Genomic DNA, 20,353 nt, shown 5'->3' on the forward strand with positions numbered 1-20,353 from the left:
AAATAATCTTGATTTTCTTTGTGACGAGATTATTTTATCTCATTGCCAAATCATTTTATCCCACAAACATTCAATCATTCATTTTCTTTTCGGCTTAGTCCCTTTGTTAATCCGGGGTCGCCACAGAGGAATGTATCTTCCAACTGATCCAGCATGTTTTTATGCAGCGGATGCCCTTCCAGCTGCAACCCATCTGTGGGAAACATCCACACACACTCATCCACAATCATGCACTACGAACAATTTAGCCTAGCCAATTCACCTGTACCACATGTCTTTGGACTGTGAGGGAAACCCGGAGGAAACCCGCGCAAACGCAGGGAGAACATGCAAACTCCACACAGAAACGCCAACTGAGCCGAGGCTCGAACCAGCGACCCAGCAACCTTCTTGCTGTGAGGCGACAGCACTACCTACTGCGCCACTGCGTCACCATCCTACAAACATCACAAATGTAATGGAAAACTAGTATGGCCAATGTGCCAACACAGAGTGCTGAAACTTTCTGTGCATATTCATTATCCTAAATGATAAAAGCTCAACATCAAAATACGCTGATGTATCAAGCCACAGACTTATAAAAATGAAGCAGATGTAAAGCAGTGGTAAAAACAATGACACTGTTGTTCTACCAGATGGATTAAAGTAGCAGAAGTTTCCTGAATACCAAAGCCCAACCCTTTCAAATGAACTATAATGTACATAACCAATGTCCAAGGTCCACTGTGATAAGAACACTTCACCTAATGTAAAAAACCACCTAGTAGGTATCTGATTACGGACGATTGAGTGTTTGCCTGAAGCGATGAAATCGAAGTTGGGGTTTAGAGCAACTGGTGAACATGGCCGTTCATGTATTTGGCTGACAGTATTAACTTTCCAGTGCTGCTTCCAGCTGTCAGCCGCTGCTGCCACCTTTTTTTACTGGACTGCAGATGTTGGCTTGAGTTACTTCGACAGAGAGTCTAATGAAACGGTGATCAGTATGTGTGAATGTGGCAAGTTTGGAATAAACTCACCCTTGAGGTCAGCTTCTGGGTTAGCGGTGCTTCCAAATTCGGATCCTCTGGCATGCTCGAAGAACACTACTTTCACTGCAAGTCACCAGCCATGGATTGCCCTGATAAAAACTGGAAAATGCTCCTACACTAAGAAGATCAATTCGGCCCAGCGAGAAGGAGCCTCTGCTGTGGTTATTTACAATGAGGACGGGACAGGCAATGACGTTATACTTATGATGTATTCAGGTATGAAACTTTCTTTACTTGACAAAACACGTCAGTTTGTTTTGAATCAACTTTAGAAATAAATTGAGTTCTGGAGTGCCTTAATGGCACACAGCGGCTATTTGTGACAAGATAACAACTCCATAATGCATTAGATAACTGAATTAATACCAATGCTAAACAGTTTGAGATGTCGTTCTCTATTGTGTTGTAAAATGTCTCAGACGATCACGTTCTCTCACAAAACACGTGTTAGCAAAACTGAACTGTCGCCATTGTTGTAAAAACCGGAACAAGAGAGATGAACTTTTAGCTGAAAAAAATTCAGAATGCACTGTAATCAAATTTTCTTAAGACACGAATTCTTAAAGTGAGAAACAGAGGGAATTTTTCACATCAATGCTCGTGTCACGCTTCTTCAGGCACCAGAATATGAGTTATATATACAGCCAAGCCTGAAATTATTCATACCCCTGGAAAATACTGACTCAAAGTCTTTGTTAAAATGTAAATAAAAATTTAGATTGTTTTTTTTTTCCCCACAATGTTGCCTCTTGTTCATCGTCTTATTTTCTTTTGGCAGAAGTCGGTGTCATTTCCGGTCAAAAAAAAATGTTGGTTGAACAGAAGTAATTTTAAGTAAAAATTTATGGGTAATGAATAATTTCGGGCTTGACTGTGTGCTCTTCACACTAAGAAAAAACTGTTCACTGATTGGTTCTTTTTGGAACCAACAATTTTTTTTTTTTTTTTATGGAAACATTGTAAAAAAACATAGTTTTTAGGACTGTGAAATTAAATGACTGAATTAAGGGACTCAAAATGAAAATATTTCTTTGCGTTTTGGTCCTTTACTTCCACAAAACCAGACTGCATAGGTTACTTAGATATTGTGTTCGAAAACTGATTGCAATTTACATAACGAAAAATTTGTTAACATTTTCTAGATTAATTTGAGAATGTCACCAAATTTATCACATCAGTTTGATCTAAAATACATTGAGAAAGACAATAGATTCCATTCTATGCTATAAACAACAAATACATTGTTTTATTAAATCAAGGTAGATCAAATTGGGATTTTGCGAAGGAACTACATGGGGCTTTGAGTAGTTATGAAGAAATTTAATCGTACCAATGTAAAATTTAAATAAATAATTAATAATTATCATTGACTTCTGTTTTCTTCATTAGTTTCGAAAACATAGATTTCATTAAAATTTATAATGACATCGTTAGATTTGCTTTTTGCTGGGAATACTGTTCTCCTAAAAAAAACTAGATTAAAAAAAAAAAACGTAAATAAAAAATTCCTACACATACCTTAGGAATGGAATAGCAGAACATTTTGGCGGTTTTAAAATCTTGAGTTTTTTGAACCGCGGTAAAACGATTGAAAACAGTTATCGTCCCATGCCCATTTGTGAGTAGTTTTAAAGATATTCAATCTTAAAAATGTAAAATTAAAATAAATAATTGATAAAACACACAAAAATATTTACAGGAATGAACACTAACAAATCATGTGACTATCTGTGAATATGCAAATGTACTGTTAACTGACATATTAACTTTACTTATAATGTAAAGATTCATTTTAGAAAATTTGTCACCAAATTGATCACATAAATTTGATCTAAAATACATTGAGAAAGACAATAGATTCCAGTCTGTGCTATAAACAATAAATACATTGTTTTAAACTTTACATTACTTCAAGGTGGATCAACAGCATGTTTTTTTTACAATGGATGCCCTTCAAGCCGCAACCCATCTCTGGAAAACATCATTCACAAACACACTCATACACAACGGACAATTAAGCCTACCCAATTCACCTGTACCACATGTCTTTTAACTGTTCTGTTTCGACTGGGTTGATTGTTGTCGTGCGCGTACTGAAGGGGGGGGGGGGGGGGGGGGTATCGCGGGGGCACTTTGGATCATTTTGGAAGGGCACTTTCTATCCAAGACTAAAAAGGGCATGTGCACTGCACAGGTTGAGCCCTATGTGTGCACGTGCCTGAATAGTGTTGTCTTGGTACTGAAATTTAAAAATTGTAATTTCCTGCTAACATTTAGGTGCCGTTGACCATGTCTTAAACACAGCTGATTTGCCATAGTATTCACCAGTGCTCAACAGAGACGACTGTGATTGGCCGTGAAGGTCATCAGTTCACCACTCTTCACCTAGAGCAAACCCAATTACAGGGACACTGGATCGATTTAAAGCCGCGAGGATCGGTCAAGTCATCTGCAGGTCGCTCCTCTGTGTTTGCACGTGGTAAACATTAGTGAAGTGCAGTGAACTGATTTTTTTTGTAAATTTCAGTACCGAAATTCAGTTAAGTTTGATAAATGGCTTCTAAAATGTGAAAGTGTTAGCTAACTAGTGCCATTTCCCTTAACTTAGCTGAATATTAGGTCCGACATCTCTTTATATTTTAACTCTCCATTCAGAACAGACCTTCAGGTCTCTCGAAATCTGTGAAATGATAAATGTGTGTCACCTTCTCTTCGCTGACAACATATACAGTCAGGTAAACAATAATACACCATCGCAGATATTTGTTGTCTGAGCAAAATGAAAAACATTTGTTTGGTCATGTAAATGTAGATGTATAGTGGATCTGACAAACTATTATGTTGAACGTAGGCATGGGACGATAACCGGTTTTAAGGTATACCGGGTTTTGAAAAGTCAAGGTTTTAATAAACGTTAAAAAGTTCAGTTATACCGTTCCTAGGGTATTTGTAAGTTTGTTTATTTGTGTTTTTTATGACTATTTTAAGTTTCTTTTAGGGCAACATTAAAAAAGGACCCTCCACATCCCAAGTTACTGGTCAGTCCATGATTCAGGAAACATCAGAAAAAGAAATCTTGAATAAACCAACATCCAGCATGCTGTAGAGCTGAATAGAGCAGAGACTTGCTTTATATCCAAAGTAAAGAAAGATACCCAAAGTTACCTTTTCAAGTTGAAAATAAATCTATGTTTTTGAAACTAATTGAGACAGCAGAAGTCCAGACTTATTTAAATTATTTAGCCTGACATTTATTGTTTCAAAATATTTTAAATATAAAAAAATAAACCATGTTTAAGGGGGGAAAACGTTTTTAACCCAGACATTTAAAAATAACTTATTTTTAGAGCAATAATTACAATACCGTTATATTGTGGAACCGTGATATTTTTACCTAAGATTATCATAACGTCAGAATCTTATACCAGCTCATGCCTAGTTGAACGGCAGAGGTTTTTGTGGCTATTAGTTAATCTGGGTTTTGTGGAAACATTTGTATGTCAAGTTTGTGAAGTAAAAGGATAAAATAGACCACTGAAATAACCTGGCTTTTCTATTTCATTGGCATCGTTTCTTATTAAATAAATATAATTCGGCAATTATTTCAAAATGTCCAAAACTGTTGATCAGCTTTTGTTATGAAAGTATTTAAAGTCAGAATTTTTATGTCATTAACCTTGACTGTTTATTGTTTAATACGCTTATGGCCCAGTAAAACTTTATGTGAGTTGGGTTTTACCTGAGACCATCAGAATGCATTTTATGACTCACTGTAAACTTGTTCCATAACGTGTTGCACCAAACCTGGTTTTCCTGACTTTTGTGAAATTTGCATAACATGGTTTTGTAACGAGTTATTATCTAGTCTCATGGCAGCTTCTTTTTGAAAATTGAACAACAGTATTTGTTTACATACAGTTGAAGTCAGAATTATTAGCCTCCCTGAACTATTCACCCCCCTCCAATTTCTGTTTAACGGAGAGAAGATTTTTTCAGCACATTTCTAAATATAATAGTTTTAATAACTCATTTCTAATAACTGATTTATTTTATCTTTGCCATGATGACAGTAAATAATATTTTACTAGATCTTTTTCAAGACACTTCTATACAGTTTAAAGTGACATTTAAAGGCTTAAATGGGTTAATTAGGTTAAATAGGCAGGTTAGGGTAATTAGGCAAGTTATTGTACAACGTTAGTTTGTTTTGTAGACTATCGGGGAAAAAAATTGCTTAAAGGGGCTAATAATTTTGACCTTAAAATGTTTTTAAAAAAAAATTAAAATTGCTTTTATTCAACCCAAAATAAAACAAATATTTTCTCCAGAAGAAAAAATATTATTAGACATACTGTGAGAATTTCCTTACTCTGTTAGACATAATTTAGGAAATTTTTAAAAAGGAAAAAAAATCAAAGGGGGACTAATAATTCTGACCAAAATATGTTTTGACCTATCAATGCATTTTAGCTGTAAATATAACCCAAGTTGCCCTGCTGATGAAGAATCACTGCAGCAATATATAAATCTGCACATCACATTTTTAAATAAAGTTTTCATTTGCTGTTATGTTCATCCCTTAAATCAACAATCATGGCTAATATACTATTTTATTTCAACAGGTGCTGATGATCTAGTTGCTATCAATATTGGCAATATTTTAGGCACACAGATTGCTTACCTGATCAACAATGGTTTGGATGTTAATATGACGATTAATGTAGCCACTCCAACTGGCGTGTGGAAGGGTACATGGGCATATGTGCTGTCTTTCACTTTCATTGGAATAACAGCCGTCACGATGTTCTACTTTGCATTCCTGTTTATGAAACGCATGTACATAAACCGACAACTTCGTAGGCAACAGGTAAAAGTTCACTTAAGCACTCTCAAACGTTTATCGTCTAATATAACATTAAATATTTGTCTTATTTTCTACAGTAAGAAATCTCATAAGTGATATTTTAATATTTATTCTGTTCTGTCATTCATTTCTGTGCAGATGGAGATAAAAAGAGAGACTGAAAAGGCAATTGGAAAGTTAGAAGTGCGGACTCTACGGACAAATGACCCGGTATACAGCTATTACAAAACAACAATAAAAGAACAAAGAAATAGCTCTTAAAAAATAAAAAATAAAAGCTTGCTTTATTTACTCAGATATAGATAACTTGACCTTTAGCTGAACTCGTGTTTCTTATTGATTCATAAAATGGGTGCTGTCATGGTGCACCTTAGATACTTTAGTAAACAAACACTAAAACATAAGACTGAAACTTAGTCAGTAAACATTTTAAACTGAAATAAAATAAAAAAAATGCACACTAATTGAAAACTAAAAGTAACTGAAACTAACAACAATCACCAAAAGACTAATTGAAATAAAATAATAATTAGCAAATTGAATTCATTCATTTTCTTTCTGGCTAAGTCCCTTTATCAATCTGGGGTCACCACAGCAGAATGAACCGTCAACTTATCCAGCATATGCTTTACCAACGGATGCCCTTCCAGTGGCAACCCATTGCTGGGAAACACCCATACGCTCTCATTCACACACATACACTAAGGAAAATTTTGCTTATCAAATTCACCTAAAGCGCATGTCTTTGGACTTGTGAGGGAAACTTGAGCACTCTGAGGAAACCCACGCAAACACGGGGAGAACATGCAAACTCCACACAGAAATGCCAACTGAGCCAGCCGAGGCTTGCATCAGTAACCTTCTTGCTGTGAGGCGAGAGTGCTGCCCACTGCACCACCACGCTGCCCTGCAAAATGAATAATTAAATTAAAATTATTAACATGTATGATTTGACCAGCCTGATCTCACGAGAAAACGTAAGTATTTTACGTTTTGCCAGTTTAGTGGCTAATTCGTACAAATTCGTACGAGTTCAGTCGTACGAAATGGTACGATTTTAAAAAGGAGGCGTGGCACCTGACCCCACCCCTAACCCCAACCATCATTGGGGGATAAGCAAATCGTACTAAATTGTACGAATTAGATCGTACGAATTCATACGAATTAGCCACTAAATGGAAAAGTTACGAATTGCCGTGAAATTGTGTTGGATTTGACCTGTGGCTGTTTAGAGAAGAACATGTAAATGGCACTTTTACCATAAAACAGACAAGACCTGTTAAAGTCGGCAAGAAACAGAAGTTAAGAAATATTGAGGGTGGTGAGAGCGTTGGTTATTCGCTATCAACACCCAGCAAAAAGCGTTTGTGTTTAATAGACATCTAAAAGACATCTAAACGTAGACAGCTTGGCTAAAACAAGGCTAATCTTGGGCTGTCAGTGAAAATCTAATAGATATTTAAGGATTGCCCAAAACTAGACTAGTCATCAAATAGACAGATTAGACAGACTTTATATGTGTAGTCATTAATTTCTGTTTAGATGAAGTTAGTTTTTTGCTTATTCTTAGAGATCTTTAAGATTTTCACATACTGCCCAAGTTTACCCTGGTTTTAGTCAAGATGACTGTTTTTTTGACCTCTATTGTGAATTTCATACGCTTGACATTATCCTGAATTTAGAAAAACTAATTATATAAAAACGAAATGGAAATATGTTCAGAAAATAAAAACTAAGCTAAAACTAACAAAACCATTAATGAAACAAACTGAAACTTACACTAGCTGGCCTCTATAACACTCACCCCCCCCTAATCTCACTCCCATCCGGGTCACGGCACCAATATATGGCACCCTCTCTGAGCTGGGATTGAACCAGTGACTTTCCGCATAGGAGTCAGCTGCAAGGAGGCTTGAGACCATGGCCTCTAGCGTCTGTTGCTAGAGCACCTTTTACAGGTCAGAGGACTGATGTTTTACCTGCACAGCACTTCACTAGCTGGCCTCCATTACACTTACCCCCTTTAACCTCACTCCCATCCGGGTCACGGCACCAATATAACCCCCCTGTTCTTACATCACCCAACCCGCTCTGAGCTGTGATTCAACCAGTGACTTTCCACATGGGAGTCGGTTGCACTAACAAGGAGGCTAAAGACCATGGACTCTAGCGTCTGTCACTAGAGCACCTTTTAGAGGTGAGAGGACTGAGGTTTCACCTGCACATCACTTCAATATCAGGCCTTCGTTACAAAAGGACACTGTTTGTTTTCAGAAAATAGAGATGGGAAAGAGGTTGGCGGGTGATGGGGGTTGGGTTGTTTGTTTGTTTTTACATGAAAAAAAAGTGTTTCTATAGATGATTTGTCAAGACCACTCAGCATTGCATGATGTTTAGAAGTTGTCCTGTGGAGGAGGAGGAGGTCCTGGTTTTGATCACAAGGTTTCAGGTGATTCCGGAAACATGGGTTTTTAGTTGTCGTTTGAAGACTACCCATGAATCCACAGTCTGTGTAAGAATGGGAAGACCATTCCACCACTGTGGAACATTGAATGAAAATGTTTTGGAAAGTCATTATTGCCTTTCGGTGATGGTACCACAAGGTGATGCTCATTCCCTGAAAGGAGGCTCCTGGAATGGAGACCTTCAGGAGCAGGTGGTAAGAAAGTGTGGTGCCAGTGGCTGTTCTGTAAGCAAGCTTCAATGATTTGAACTTGATACAAGCCTCTACTGGTAACTAATGCAGAGAGATAAGAGAGGTGTTACATGAATTATCTTGGGCTTAATAAAGACCAGGCAAGCTGGAGCATTCTAGATCATTTGTAGAGGTTTAAGGGTGCAAGATTGTAGTACAGCTAGAAATAGCATTTCTGTAGTCCAGACATGAAAAAGAGCTGTCACTTAAATATGTGCAGCATGACCTGTTAGGAAGAATTTGATTTTTCTGATGTTAAAAAGTGCAAACCTCCATGATCCAGCTGTGTTGGCAATTTGCTCTTTGACAGCTGATCATCCAGGATTACCACAAGATTCCTTACTGAATTGCATGGGGTAAAACTAGATGAAGGGAAAACAAGAAGTTCATTTTTGGCAACATTGAGCTAAAGGTGATAGGTCTTTCATCCAAGTCCAGATATATTGAAAGTAATGCTTAAGTGATCTGAAGTGAGCAATGGTTTAACTGTGACTTTACCAGAATTGCAATGTCTTGTCTAGATAAGATTTGTGTGTGATTGTGGTGGTAAGCTGCTTGAGGCTGAATAAAATTATGAGAGAATGGAAATCTGTAGCATAAGGTTTGTACAAGTGAATGCTGAAGTTATCTAATACTGTAACTTATAAAAGAAACAGCCAATTCTTCAGTAAATGCACCTAACTGACCAGAAGGATGGTAAATGAGCAGAAAGTCAAATTTAGCAAGAGAAGTGATACAGACTGACTGGTATTTAATATTATTGATAAAGTGAGTACAAATGGAGTATTTCCAATTATTCTCAGTATATTCCTCATTCATTAGAAATGAGAAACCCAGTCTTTCCTCCCCTTCCAATCAGGCGGGCAGTGTGGGTGAATGCAAAGTTTTTAGAGAGAGCAATTGCAGTAGGAGTCCTAGAGACGAATCCAGGTCTCAGACAAGGACAGGATGTTAAGATTAGATTATGATGCAAATGCTGGGATAAAGTCTGCTTTGTTGACAACTGACTGACAATTCCACAGACCATAAGGAAATGTGTATAGGGTGTAAGTTGTTGATGTTTCAGTGGCATCTGCGTGTGTTGTGTGTGCATGGAATTGTAATGACAGGAATGTTCTGCAAGCACATAGTGTGAAAAGTAAATGGAAAAGCCTACTAGTGTTGTGGTGGTATCCCTGATCGGTGTAGTCATGTAAGCCAAGTCAGTACCCTTTTCCCTTGTTGGTCTTCACACGATTATTGCTTTCGATGACATGGTAAGCGTTTACACCCAGGTTTATATACAGCTACTCATGCTCCACTGAACTGAATGAAACTGTGCTCAACTGTTCATTAACTGCCCAACAAAGCCTCCAGCTCACGAATGCAGTGAATTGAAATCAAAGCTGCTAAGAGCCCTATCATACACCCGGCTCAATAAGTCGCAAGACGTGTTTGGCATGATTTGTTGCTATCATCAGACCAGGGCAATGTTCACATTTTGCGGCATGTTGTTTAAATAGCAAATCCATTTGCACCACTTTTTGGACTCATGGGTGTTCCAGTCTAAAAAAGAGGTGTGTGAAGGCGCATTGTTGATGAGTTGCTATTCTTAGGAACTGAAATAGACTGTGCCATTGACAAACTAAAACCTGGTCTAAGTCTAAAGTATTATTTTCTACATAAATATAAAAAACAACTACCTCCATGCCTTCTACATGTTGGGGGCTTTTTTAAATTTATGATAATTTGCATTTTTTTAATGTTATTATTAAGATTAGAAGTATTTATTATATGCATATTTATATTTGTTTAATAAAAGTTTTTGGATATAACTTTTTTGACCACACTCCGTAATTATTCTTCATTTATTCGTTTGGTGGAAATTAGAACTGAATTTAGAAATAGTTTTGCTTAACAAACTAAATTAAATATGTAGGCTAATGGATGTTTTCAGTGGAGTGTGTACAACACCGTTTCGTTATCCACAAAAGTAAAGGAGTAAAGTAAAGAGTAGAGGTAAACAAAAGAGAAAGTAAATAGGCAGAATGGAGGAGGCTCATTCTTTATCCTCGAGCTGCAGATTGTCTGTTTAACTATTTTTTCACTAGTGAAGCGTTCAGTTTATCCTCTCATAAAGTCCACTATGTAAATAGCAAATGCGCCATGGCGTGACGCAACAGACTTTTAAAGACACCAATAACTCAATATAAGAATAAGCACAACCCATGCGCCAGGGTGCAAAATGTATATTTCAGTCCTTAAAATAACAAAAGTAGTTTCGGACACACCCTTAATGCTTTTGCCATGCGCTTTACAATTTGCGCCCTTTTTTTTACTGAGCGTAAAAACAAACATATTCCTGTGAAATTCAGTCTATGTCCAGTCTCTAAAGAACTTTTGACTGATTTTGACCCGACCAGCATACTTGTTTAAGCATTTGAACAGAAAGCATTCTACAACAATACTCGTCACCAAGGAGGACACCGGCGCCCAAAAGCATGATGGCCCAACTCAGCCTGAACAGGCTAAATAGTGTTTTTGTGCACAATCTGGAGTGAAGGTGTCTTCTGAACGTGAAGAGAAGCATAACTGCTTGGGGCAGTTCACATATCTCATCTTTTGCACATATTAGTAGTGCACATTGCACGCGCTCGCATTTCCCAGGTGTACCAGTTGAAAACCATGAGTCGCATGACAAGAACTGACCAATCAGCTTCTTACTTTGTAAGGAATATTAGGGGTGTAAAAATTAATTGTTTCTTCTGTATCAAGACAATTCGGTATCGATTCAGTAATAATCATAACCGGTTATTATGTACTGACGTCATTTATCTCCTATGCGCTCTGTCGCGAGGGAGGTGAGCGCCGGTATTTACAACACTCAGCCAACTCAGGGCCGGCCCGTAGCATAGGCTCCATAGGCAAATGCTAAGGGTGTGCATATCCAGTGGGGCGCCAGAAATGAGCGCGCTTCAGTTAGTTTTGTTTTCGATTTTCCTGACACACATTTAGTTATAGACGGCAATAACTCAAAAATCTCTTACCCTAAAAAGATCTAAAGTGTGTTTCCTACAGAAAGACAAAGCTGGTTATGTTTCACAGCTGTCTTTCTTTTTTTTCATCTGCGTTTACTTTAGCCGGCAGAGCTCGCGCTGACAGGAGCTCTCAGTAAGGGACCGTCGGAAAAGTGCTTATTTTTTTTCGTTTTTCTGCTCCGCTCAGTTGCAAGGGCTTAAGTGTGTGTGTTTGTGTGTGTGTGTGTGTGTGTGTGTGCGTGCATGTGTTTGTTTGATGCTGTCTATGTTTGTGAATGTGTTTGAATGATAGACAGTGTGGTGCTGTGTGTCTGTGTGTTTATACAGACAGCATGTTATAGCCTCCCCCCTAAAATATAACACTGTATATGGAAAGCATCGTCAATGCACCGTGATGCACCGAGATATCGAATTGAACCGAATCGATGGCATGATAATCGTAACCGAACCGAACCGTGAGACCAGTATAGGTTCACACCTCTAAGGAATATACACACTTCGGTAGACTAATTACCTCAGACAAACACAGAACACCCAAACACTGCTGTGCTTTTTCATACTATGGATGTCAGTGGTTTCGTGTATCCAGTTTTCTAGTCTTTCGAATATCTTAAGCTGCTATGATTAACTCATTGTAATATTTTTCAGTGAATATTAAACTACTGAAAGAGCTGCAGTTTATTTTGTATTTTCAGGGGTAAAATTTATATGTTTAAAAAGTAACTTCAAAGTAATTAGTAATTGATTATTTTTACATGAAGTAATTAGTAATGTGATCAAATTACATTTTTCGAGTAGTAATCAGTAATTTGTAATGAATTACTTTTTAAAAGTAACTGACGCAACACTGTGAGGTTCAGATCTAGCCATATTACCAAAATGTATTGTATACACACCCCCCAGTTGAAGGGGGGGGTGTACACATAGATATACACATATACACATATGTCTATAATCGGGAGTTTTCCTGGATGTTAGTATGCATTTTTTTTTAATGATGAAAATTTTTATTTGACATCACTTTTCTACATTGATGGATCACTTATCGCACAGGCATTCCTGACAAAAAGCTTGTGTTTGTGTGTATGAAAATGTACTATTCACTCTCCCTGTTAAATTTGATCTAATCGTGTGCTGAAATACACCTCCTCTCCTGCTTTCACTTCTCATACTGACGGAGGGAGCGATTTGTTTGTGAATGAATCTCCGTTATGAACGACTTGTTCACTAGCCGACAATAGTTTCTGGCACCACAGTATCTCTTTGTCATATTTCTTTTGCATTGTTTGCTGATTTATTCAACAAGCCTAGCATAAACCGAGTGTTTAGTGCGAGTTAGTGCTGCTTTGCCTTATGGTGAATGCAGACTATAGCTATTATTATCAATAACGTGACATGTATAGCACAAATTTCAAAACATACAAAAACGTAAAAAACTTAATCCTATGAAATGTTCTGCCTTTGTGCTTTGTTTTCTTTGTTTGCTCGTTACTTCACCCGTAGACAGCGCTTAAGTCCAGCATCTTCACGTAATAACACTGTCTTGACTAGTGCGGTTGAATGACATTTGTCCTGGGAGCACTGTACCAATGTGGCGGCGCTATAGACGCATGCTCAGGGTCCCTATGCGATATCTAGTGTATATATCTATGTCACAAATTGAGGAGCGGGGAAAGGAGGCGGAGTGGCGTGACAACGCGGGGAATCCTTCACAAACTGAGGAGCGATCACAAACCGAAAGTGGCAAGAGCGTCAAAGTAGCCAGAAGTCATTCATTTTTTAACGAGAACCGGCGGCGAGAAACAGCGGCGCGTCTTCATTGGCTATGACGCGGTTCGGCGGCAAGCAATCAGAATGAAGTAGTCCACCGCCTGAGCGGAGTTCAGAGAACACAGACCTGTAAACTTTGGTTCCGACCACAGTTGTTCCCAAGAGTTTGATTATTGCGGTTCCTGGATTTTCAATTATTAAAAATCGCGACGACGTTGGGCCCCCTAATCACGCAGGGCCCCCCCGCGGTGGTTGCCCTGCGGGCCCGTCCGCTACGCCACTGCCTCTATATGATTTTGAATTCAGTATTCTACTGAAGAAAGGGATGTATATCATGGATGGCCTGAAAGTTAATTAATTATTTGCTGATTTAACAAAAAAAAAAAAAATGGTAGGAAAACTATAGCTTTAAGAGAGCATTTCAGCTTAAGTGAGTTTTAAAGATGAATTTTGAGTTGAATTAAAAGTACAATGTCTGTGTGTTTTAAAGGAGGTTGATTCAGATGACACTGGCTGTGTGGTTTGCACTGACTCTTACCAACGTGGTGAACAAGTCACAGTTTTACCCTGCAGGTGCAGTATAAAGTTAACATATGATTTCGGTTAAACATTACTTTAGTACAGTAACAGTATAAATTATTTAAATAGACTGTCTTCATTCTAACACAACATGTATACTGTATGTTACATGTTGTTAAATCACAGAGGTAAATCAAAATCCCTTTAAGCCAAGAAAATTAACCTGGCAGCAATCTATGAAATTCTTCTTATCTCTTTGAATGGGGAAGCATCAAATTCTCCAAAACTGCTTGCCAAGCTTATAATTAAATTTCATATTTGGCATTACTAATGACATTTAACAACAGCTGTCTCTTAAATTTAGTTTCAAAACATTAGAATCAAGACAACAAAAGGTTTTTTTGGCTGTTTCTGAAGGACATGGTCAGACATCATCATGTCAATCAAACGATTTAGCCAAACAATAACTTACATGTGACAATCATCCTCCGAATAAGACCCTGTCTGTTTACGCCGGTCTTCTGAAGTAATTTCCAACTTATTCCTGATCCAAATCTTCTCCCAAAATGACGAGTGAAGTGGTTGCTGTCATGTGATTTGCATTTGAATGGTGGAGGCGGGAATTGGTCAGACAGGACACACTTTACTTCACATTCGTTTTATACAGATTACAAACCCTACTAAAAAAAACAGCTTAAACCAGCCTATGGTTATGACCAGCTAAAACCAGCTTGACCAGCCTAGCCAGGCTGGAAGCCCAGCTAATACCAGCTATGTCCAGCTTAAACCAGGCTGGTCAAGCTGGTTTTAGCTGGATTTAGCTGGTCAAGACCAGGCTGGAAATGGCTGGAAACCAGCCTGAAAATGGCCAAAACCCCTCTAAAACCAGGCTGGTTACCAGCTTAGGCTGGTTTAAGCTGGATTTTTCAGCAGGGAAGCCATAGAACATTTGTTTTCAAGTGTCGTTGGTTCTTTTAAAAGCAGAGATTGTAAGCTTTATGTGAATATATTTCTCATAAATGTCAGGCAAGTATTCGCTGAGATTCTGTCATTTTTGACGATGCCAGACATAACATTAAAGCTACAGTCGTCTGGATAAAGCTCCTCCCCTGGAGAATCATCAATAGCCTGTGCTGGCTCCTTTACTTGACCACATTAGTCCTTATTACACTTATTATTAAATTACATTTTTCCCATTCAAAACTATATGAGTTTTGATGCATTATATTTTGGTTTGCTTTTAATAAGAATAAAATTAACTCTATTCTCTCTTGTTTTCTAGGCATTTATACCATAAGAAATGTATTGAGCCATGGCTTTTGGAACACCCCACCTGTCCTATGTGCAAATATAACATCCTCAAATCCTCGGTTAGTTTGCAAGCAGATCAGCAGATGTAGTCATGAATGATATTATGTAACATGGGTTCTTTGTTTCTTTATATGTTTAGATTGAGGAGGATAGCTATGACCAGCCTTCACCATCATCATCCTCTTCTTCATCATCTTCCTCAAATGATACATTCTGTTTAGCTACAATAACATCAGCAGATCAACGCAGCACATTACAATCAAACATCCAAACTGAAGAAAGTAAGTAAAGTCTAAAAAAAAACCATTTGGTGCTTAAAATTTTTCATTCATGTTTGTGGGTATTAAAGTGATAATACCTCCAAAACTACTTTTTTTTGTTGTTGTTTACTCACCCTTACATGTTTTACTTTCTTCGGTTGGACACAAAATAAATTTTTTGAAAATTAGTAGAAACTCATAACCATTTATTTTTATAGTATTTGTTTAACCTACTATGCATGTAAGAGCCAGTTCATTCATTCATTCATTTTCTTGTCAGCTTAGTCCATTTATTAATTCAGGGTCGCCACAGTGGAATGAACCGCCAACTTATCCAGCAAGTTTTTACTCAGCGGATGCCCTTCCAGCCGCAACTCATCTCTGGGAAACATCCACACACACTCATACACCACAGACAATTTAGCCTACCCAATTCACCTGTACCGCATGTCTTTGGACTGTGGGGGAAACCTGAGCACCCGGAGGAAACCCACAAGAAGGCAGGGAGAACATGCAAACTCCACACAGAAACGCCAACTGAGGCAAGGTTCCAACCAGCAACCCAGCGACCTTCTTGCTGTGAGGCGATAGCACTACCAACTGCGCCACTGCCTCACCCTAAGAGCCAGTTATGCATAATTAATTTGTGATAATAATTTAGTTAAAATGGTTAAACATGGCGAAAGTTTAAAAAATTCATAATGATTCTATTATCTAAAATGCATAATTTAATAATTAATACAATTTAAGAACTTTAATTTTTATTTATTTATTTATTTATTTTTTCTTCCGACAGTAATACGACATGATGTCATTAGTTTGTACTTTAGGTCAGATTGCAGCTTAGGACATTGGAAGCAACACAGTTTTTTGACCGAGCTATATCAAGTCTACCCACAAAGCAAATTATCTCTGTCCCAGCTCTGGCTCACTCAGTCAGCTTTTGCTTGGCTCACATGCCACATTGAATTACGGTACATGACTGTACCAAGTCTGGCTTCCAGACAAGGGTCAAACATGGACCATATGTGGGTCAAGCGTCAGCCAAGTTTATAACCCATAACTGAGCCTGAACTGGGCCAGATATGCTGGTGTGTCATGACTGCAATGGAATTGATAAACCCATGAATCATTTCTCTTTAGGCGTGCTATAGGTGTGCTTTTTCTTTATTTGATAATAATTTAAATGTATTTTAAATGTGGGTCAAACCTACATGGCCAACAAATCAATTTTTAACATCTGTGGGACTGGGGGAAGCCGGAGCATCCGGAGTAAACTCATACAAGGAACATGCAAACTCCACACAGAAATGCCAACTGACCCAGCCGGGACTCAAATCAGCCACCTTCTTGCTGTGAGGCGATAGCGCTACCCACTGCGCCACTGTGCCGCCCTTCTTATATTAGCCCAGGGCTCCCTCCCATTGCAGGGCGAGAGGAGAGTTTGAGCTCAGGTAGATTTCGAAACTCCCCTTCCGTAGTAGCTAATGAACAGAAATGGGTTGCTCTTAAGAGATAACTACTTACTAAAAGCATGTCTATGGTGCAGATTTACATTAGTCAGTTAACTTAAGTTACAGGTTTTTGGGCAGTGGGAGAAACCGGGAAACTCACGTGAACACAGGGAGAACGTTTAACTTCTGCACAGAAACGTCTGCTTGCTTGGTTAGCACTAAAATCAGTGACGTTCTTGCTGTAAGACAACAGTGCTAACGAAGATGGCTGTGATATGGAACTTAGGGTATTTATAATGACTTAGGAAACGTCTGATTGGTGAATCATGAATTGGGTAATGAATGACCAGCTGTGTTCAATCCATAGACTGTAAAATATATGGACGTAGTGTCCGTGACGTCACCCATAGGTTTCTAAAGAGCGCAAAAGAAGCCACAAATAGGCGCGGCCAACCGTCGCCTTTTTGTTCGCGCGTCATCACACCCACGGCGGGATACCAAACAAGGGCAAAGAGGCGGAGAGTGAGCGGAGCTACAGACACGTGCTGGCATTTTGCCTGGACCTGGCTCAGACACACTGTACTTTGGGAGAACGCTTAATACTTTATCACCTGTGACTCGTTTGTGTTCTGACCACTTGTGCTTGGTTGTATACTATATCAATAAAGTGTTTAGACTTTTAAAAACACTGCTGTAATACATTGAGCCACTAAACATTGTTCTTGTGACGTTTTTCAACAGGAGGAAAACGCGAATTACTTCCAAACACTTCAGATATAGTCTGTGTTAGTTAATGTAAGACTATTGATGAAATCCAGCATAACACTGTATGACAACGCTTCAGAGGACTGTTCTAGAGCCTACAGCTAATCAATTCGTCAGATTCTGGAGTGCATTACAGCTCTAAATATAAACATAAACGATAAATGATCTTAAATAAAACAAATACATGTATAAAGATGGTATATAGTATATAACTTTACTCACATGGGAAACGGAGGCCACATGAATGGTTTGTGAGCACAATTAAGTGCACTCAGCATGCCATGCCATCTAATAATTGTAGGAAACAAGTCCAAAAGGCAGTTGACGGTGTAAAGCCACATAAAACAACACAGAAATACGATAAATATGCCAAGTTCAGTGGCTAATCTGCAGGATTCAGCTGAGGTGACGTGACGGCGACCAACGAGACCTAGCTGTCACTCAAGTGGCCACGCCCTTAATTATGCAAACCTAATATAACTTAATATAAAGGAAACGGATGAGTTCTAAAAAAATTCACCCCCCTCACAGTTGTCATGAAGGGAAATATTAGCTGTATTAACCAAAATCTTTTTTTGTATCAGGCTGTAAACCTCTTTTTTTCTGCTGTAAAGTTGGCCATTCTAACAGTGGGCTCAATTGAAATTTGCTCTATTTTGGAGCCAGGAGCAGCCACGACTAGCGGAATTTCGGATGAATTGCAATTTTAGTTACTTTCGTATTGGCTTCCTGAGGGAGAGCGGGAGGTTGACGCTTGGTTCAATCATAAGCACATGGTCCTCTTGAAATTAGCTTATAAATAAACTTCACAAAGTGTAAAATACGGTTTTGCCATCCTATCATTGTTATGCTGGAATAATCTATGCATGCCATGGTGTATAGTTATGACTTATGGTTAACCATGTTTTTTTTTTATCGACAGCAGCAGCTGGACATACATCCGACACTGTGAACTGCAACCTGGACATTCACACTCAACACATTTATGATAACCCAGGATTTGAAGAGGAACCAGAGATAATCGAGCATCAGAACATCAACCAACAACTTTAATACTAAACTGTGACATAATATATATTTGAATATTTACATATTTTGACATCTGAACAGGCACTGCACACATAGGGCTCAACCTGCCCTTTTTAGTCTGTGATATAAAGTGCCCTTCCAAAGTGAACAGAAGTGGCCCCGCGATTTACAACCACCACCACCCTGATCTTCAGTTCTTGACATGTTCTGCCCCGCTCATCAGTTCTTGACATGTTCTGCCCTGCTCTTCAATTCTGCACAAGCCCCCTGAAAGCCTCTGCATGGCATCTGAATATCTGAAACAGCAACATCTATGAAATAGAAGGACATTTAAAAGGATGAAAAATAGGAAAAACAAAATTAAGATGTGTAAAGTCAGCATGAAATGGAAGTTAAGATCGTCCTTTCCCCCTATCTTGACATACATCCAATTGAAATGGTTTCTAAAATGAGAAAAAATGTAGGGCAGTGCATGATTTTGCTCTCTGGCTACTGATTAGATCATTTGAAGATGGCTGCTCACAGCAAGCTAAGTTGCTAACAAAATGGAGGAAGCTTTAAATGCTTTTTGCACTTAGATTTTAAGGAATCACAGTCAGCTGAGCTCCCTCTGAAGCAAAAGGTTTTCAGGATAAGAAAGAGGAGCTAAGTTTTACAGATGGATTAGTATCATATACAAAGCACTGCTTCATAGAAATGAGGCATGCGCTGATAGTCCCGCCCTAAAGCCATGTGACCAGAAGTGAGAAAAGTTGTGTCAAGGAAGAAGAGAATGCTAAAGCGTATGGCGCAAAAGCATTAAGGGTGTGTCCGAATCCACTTTTGCTATTTTAAGGATGGATAAATAGGCTTTGTGCTGCGCCACATGGTCTAACAGGGTTGTACTTATTCTCTTAATGAGTTATGGGTGTGTTTTGAGAATAAACCAATCAGAGTGTCCTCTTCCATTCCCTTTAATGCCGAGTTCAGACTGCATGATTTTAGCTCCGATTTTGGCTCGGTGACACGTTTTGAGAAATTGCAGACAAATGCCTGAAATCACAGGCAAATCAGTGCTCGTGCACGTTATCTGAGGAAAAGGAAGAGATGGGGTGGAAGGGGGGATTCTTCCAAAACGAAGATAAGGCAATAGGGCGAAATCAGTCTATTTATTCTAAGCTTGAATCAATCTAATTGGATTATTACTGATTACGGATGAGAGGCCAGCTGTGATCAATCATATCACGTGCTCCTCTCAAAGTTAGCTTATAAAACTTCACTTATTGTTTATTGTGAATCAGTTTTAAAGGCCACCTACTTTGTTTTCATTTTCATAAGGGGTTTAGGCAACAGTGACAACTGTGTGAATACATCCAGTCTCTAATGGTAAAAAATAATTAATTCTGTTTTTATAATCCACATTTTTTTATAATTATTTTTAGGGGTTTTCACCGCTATTTGGATAGGACAGTGAAAATTTTACAGACAGGAAAGTGTGGGGAGCAGAGATAGGGAAAGGATTGGCAAAGGACCTTGAGCCAGGAATCGAACTCAGGTCGCCGTGAGCACCTTGGTGCTATTTGTTACTATAAATCCACATTTTAATGGACGTTTTCCATTTGTACATTTCATCAGAGGGGGAAAGCCCCCACCCATTCA

General features: G+C 38.5%; 1 protein-coding gene across 2 annotated transcripts; it reads left to right on the forward strand.

Annotated features, from left to right (window-relative positions):
• The first annotated feature begins 769 nt into the window (after positions 1 to 769).
• rnf128b (ring finger protein 128b) lies at positions 770 to 19,654 on the forward strand. 2 transcript variants are annotated; one of them, XM_087281158.1, is made up of 7 exons: positions 770 to 1,247; positions 5,654 to 5,898; positions 6,034 to 6,105; positions 13,868 to 13,950; positions 15,179 to 15,266; positions 15,347 to 15,488; positions 18,609 to 19,654. In XM_087281158.1, exons 1-7 carry the CDS (start codon positions 806 to 808, stop codon positions 18,737 to 18,739), a joined length of 1,203 nt encoding a protein of 400 aa, XP_087137284.1. In that variant the 5' UTR covers positions 770 to 805; the 3' UTR covers positions 18,740 to 19,654. The 2 variants fall into 2 exon arrangements, with proteins under 2 accessions (XP_087137284.1, XP_087137285.1); XM_087281159.1 differs by having other exon boundaries at positions 18,612 to 19,654.
• Positions 19,655 to 20,353: the final 699 nt, after the last annotated feature.

Source organism: Danio rerio, chromosome 14 (assembly GCF_052040795.2).
Source record: "Danio rerio strain M-AB ecotype USA chromosome 14, GRCz13ab, whole genome shotgun sequence".
NCBI classification, from domain to species: Eukaryota; Metazoa; Chordata; class Actinopteri; order Cypriniformes; family Danionidae; genus Danio; species Danio rerio.

What these genes read in the sequence shown, in the direction of transcription:
- rnf128b (XM_087281158.1), top strand. Translation starts at nt 806, where the DNA reads ATGAAATCGAAGTTGGGGTTTAGAGCAACTGGTGAACATGGCCGTTCA. An exon ending in TATACTTATGATGTATTCAG is followed by an intron (nt 1,248 to 5,653) that starts GTATGAAACTTT and finishes TTATTTCAACAG; the next exon opens with GTGCTGATGATCTAGTTGCT. An exon ending in GACAACTTCGTAGGCAACAG is followed by an intron (nt 5,899 to 6,033) that starts GTAAAAGTTCAC and finishes ATTTCTGTGCAG; the next exon opens with ATGGAGATAAAAAGAGAGAC.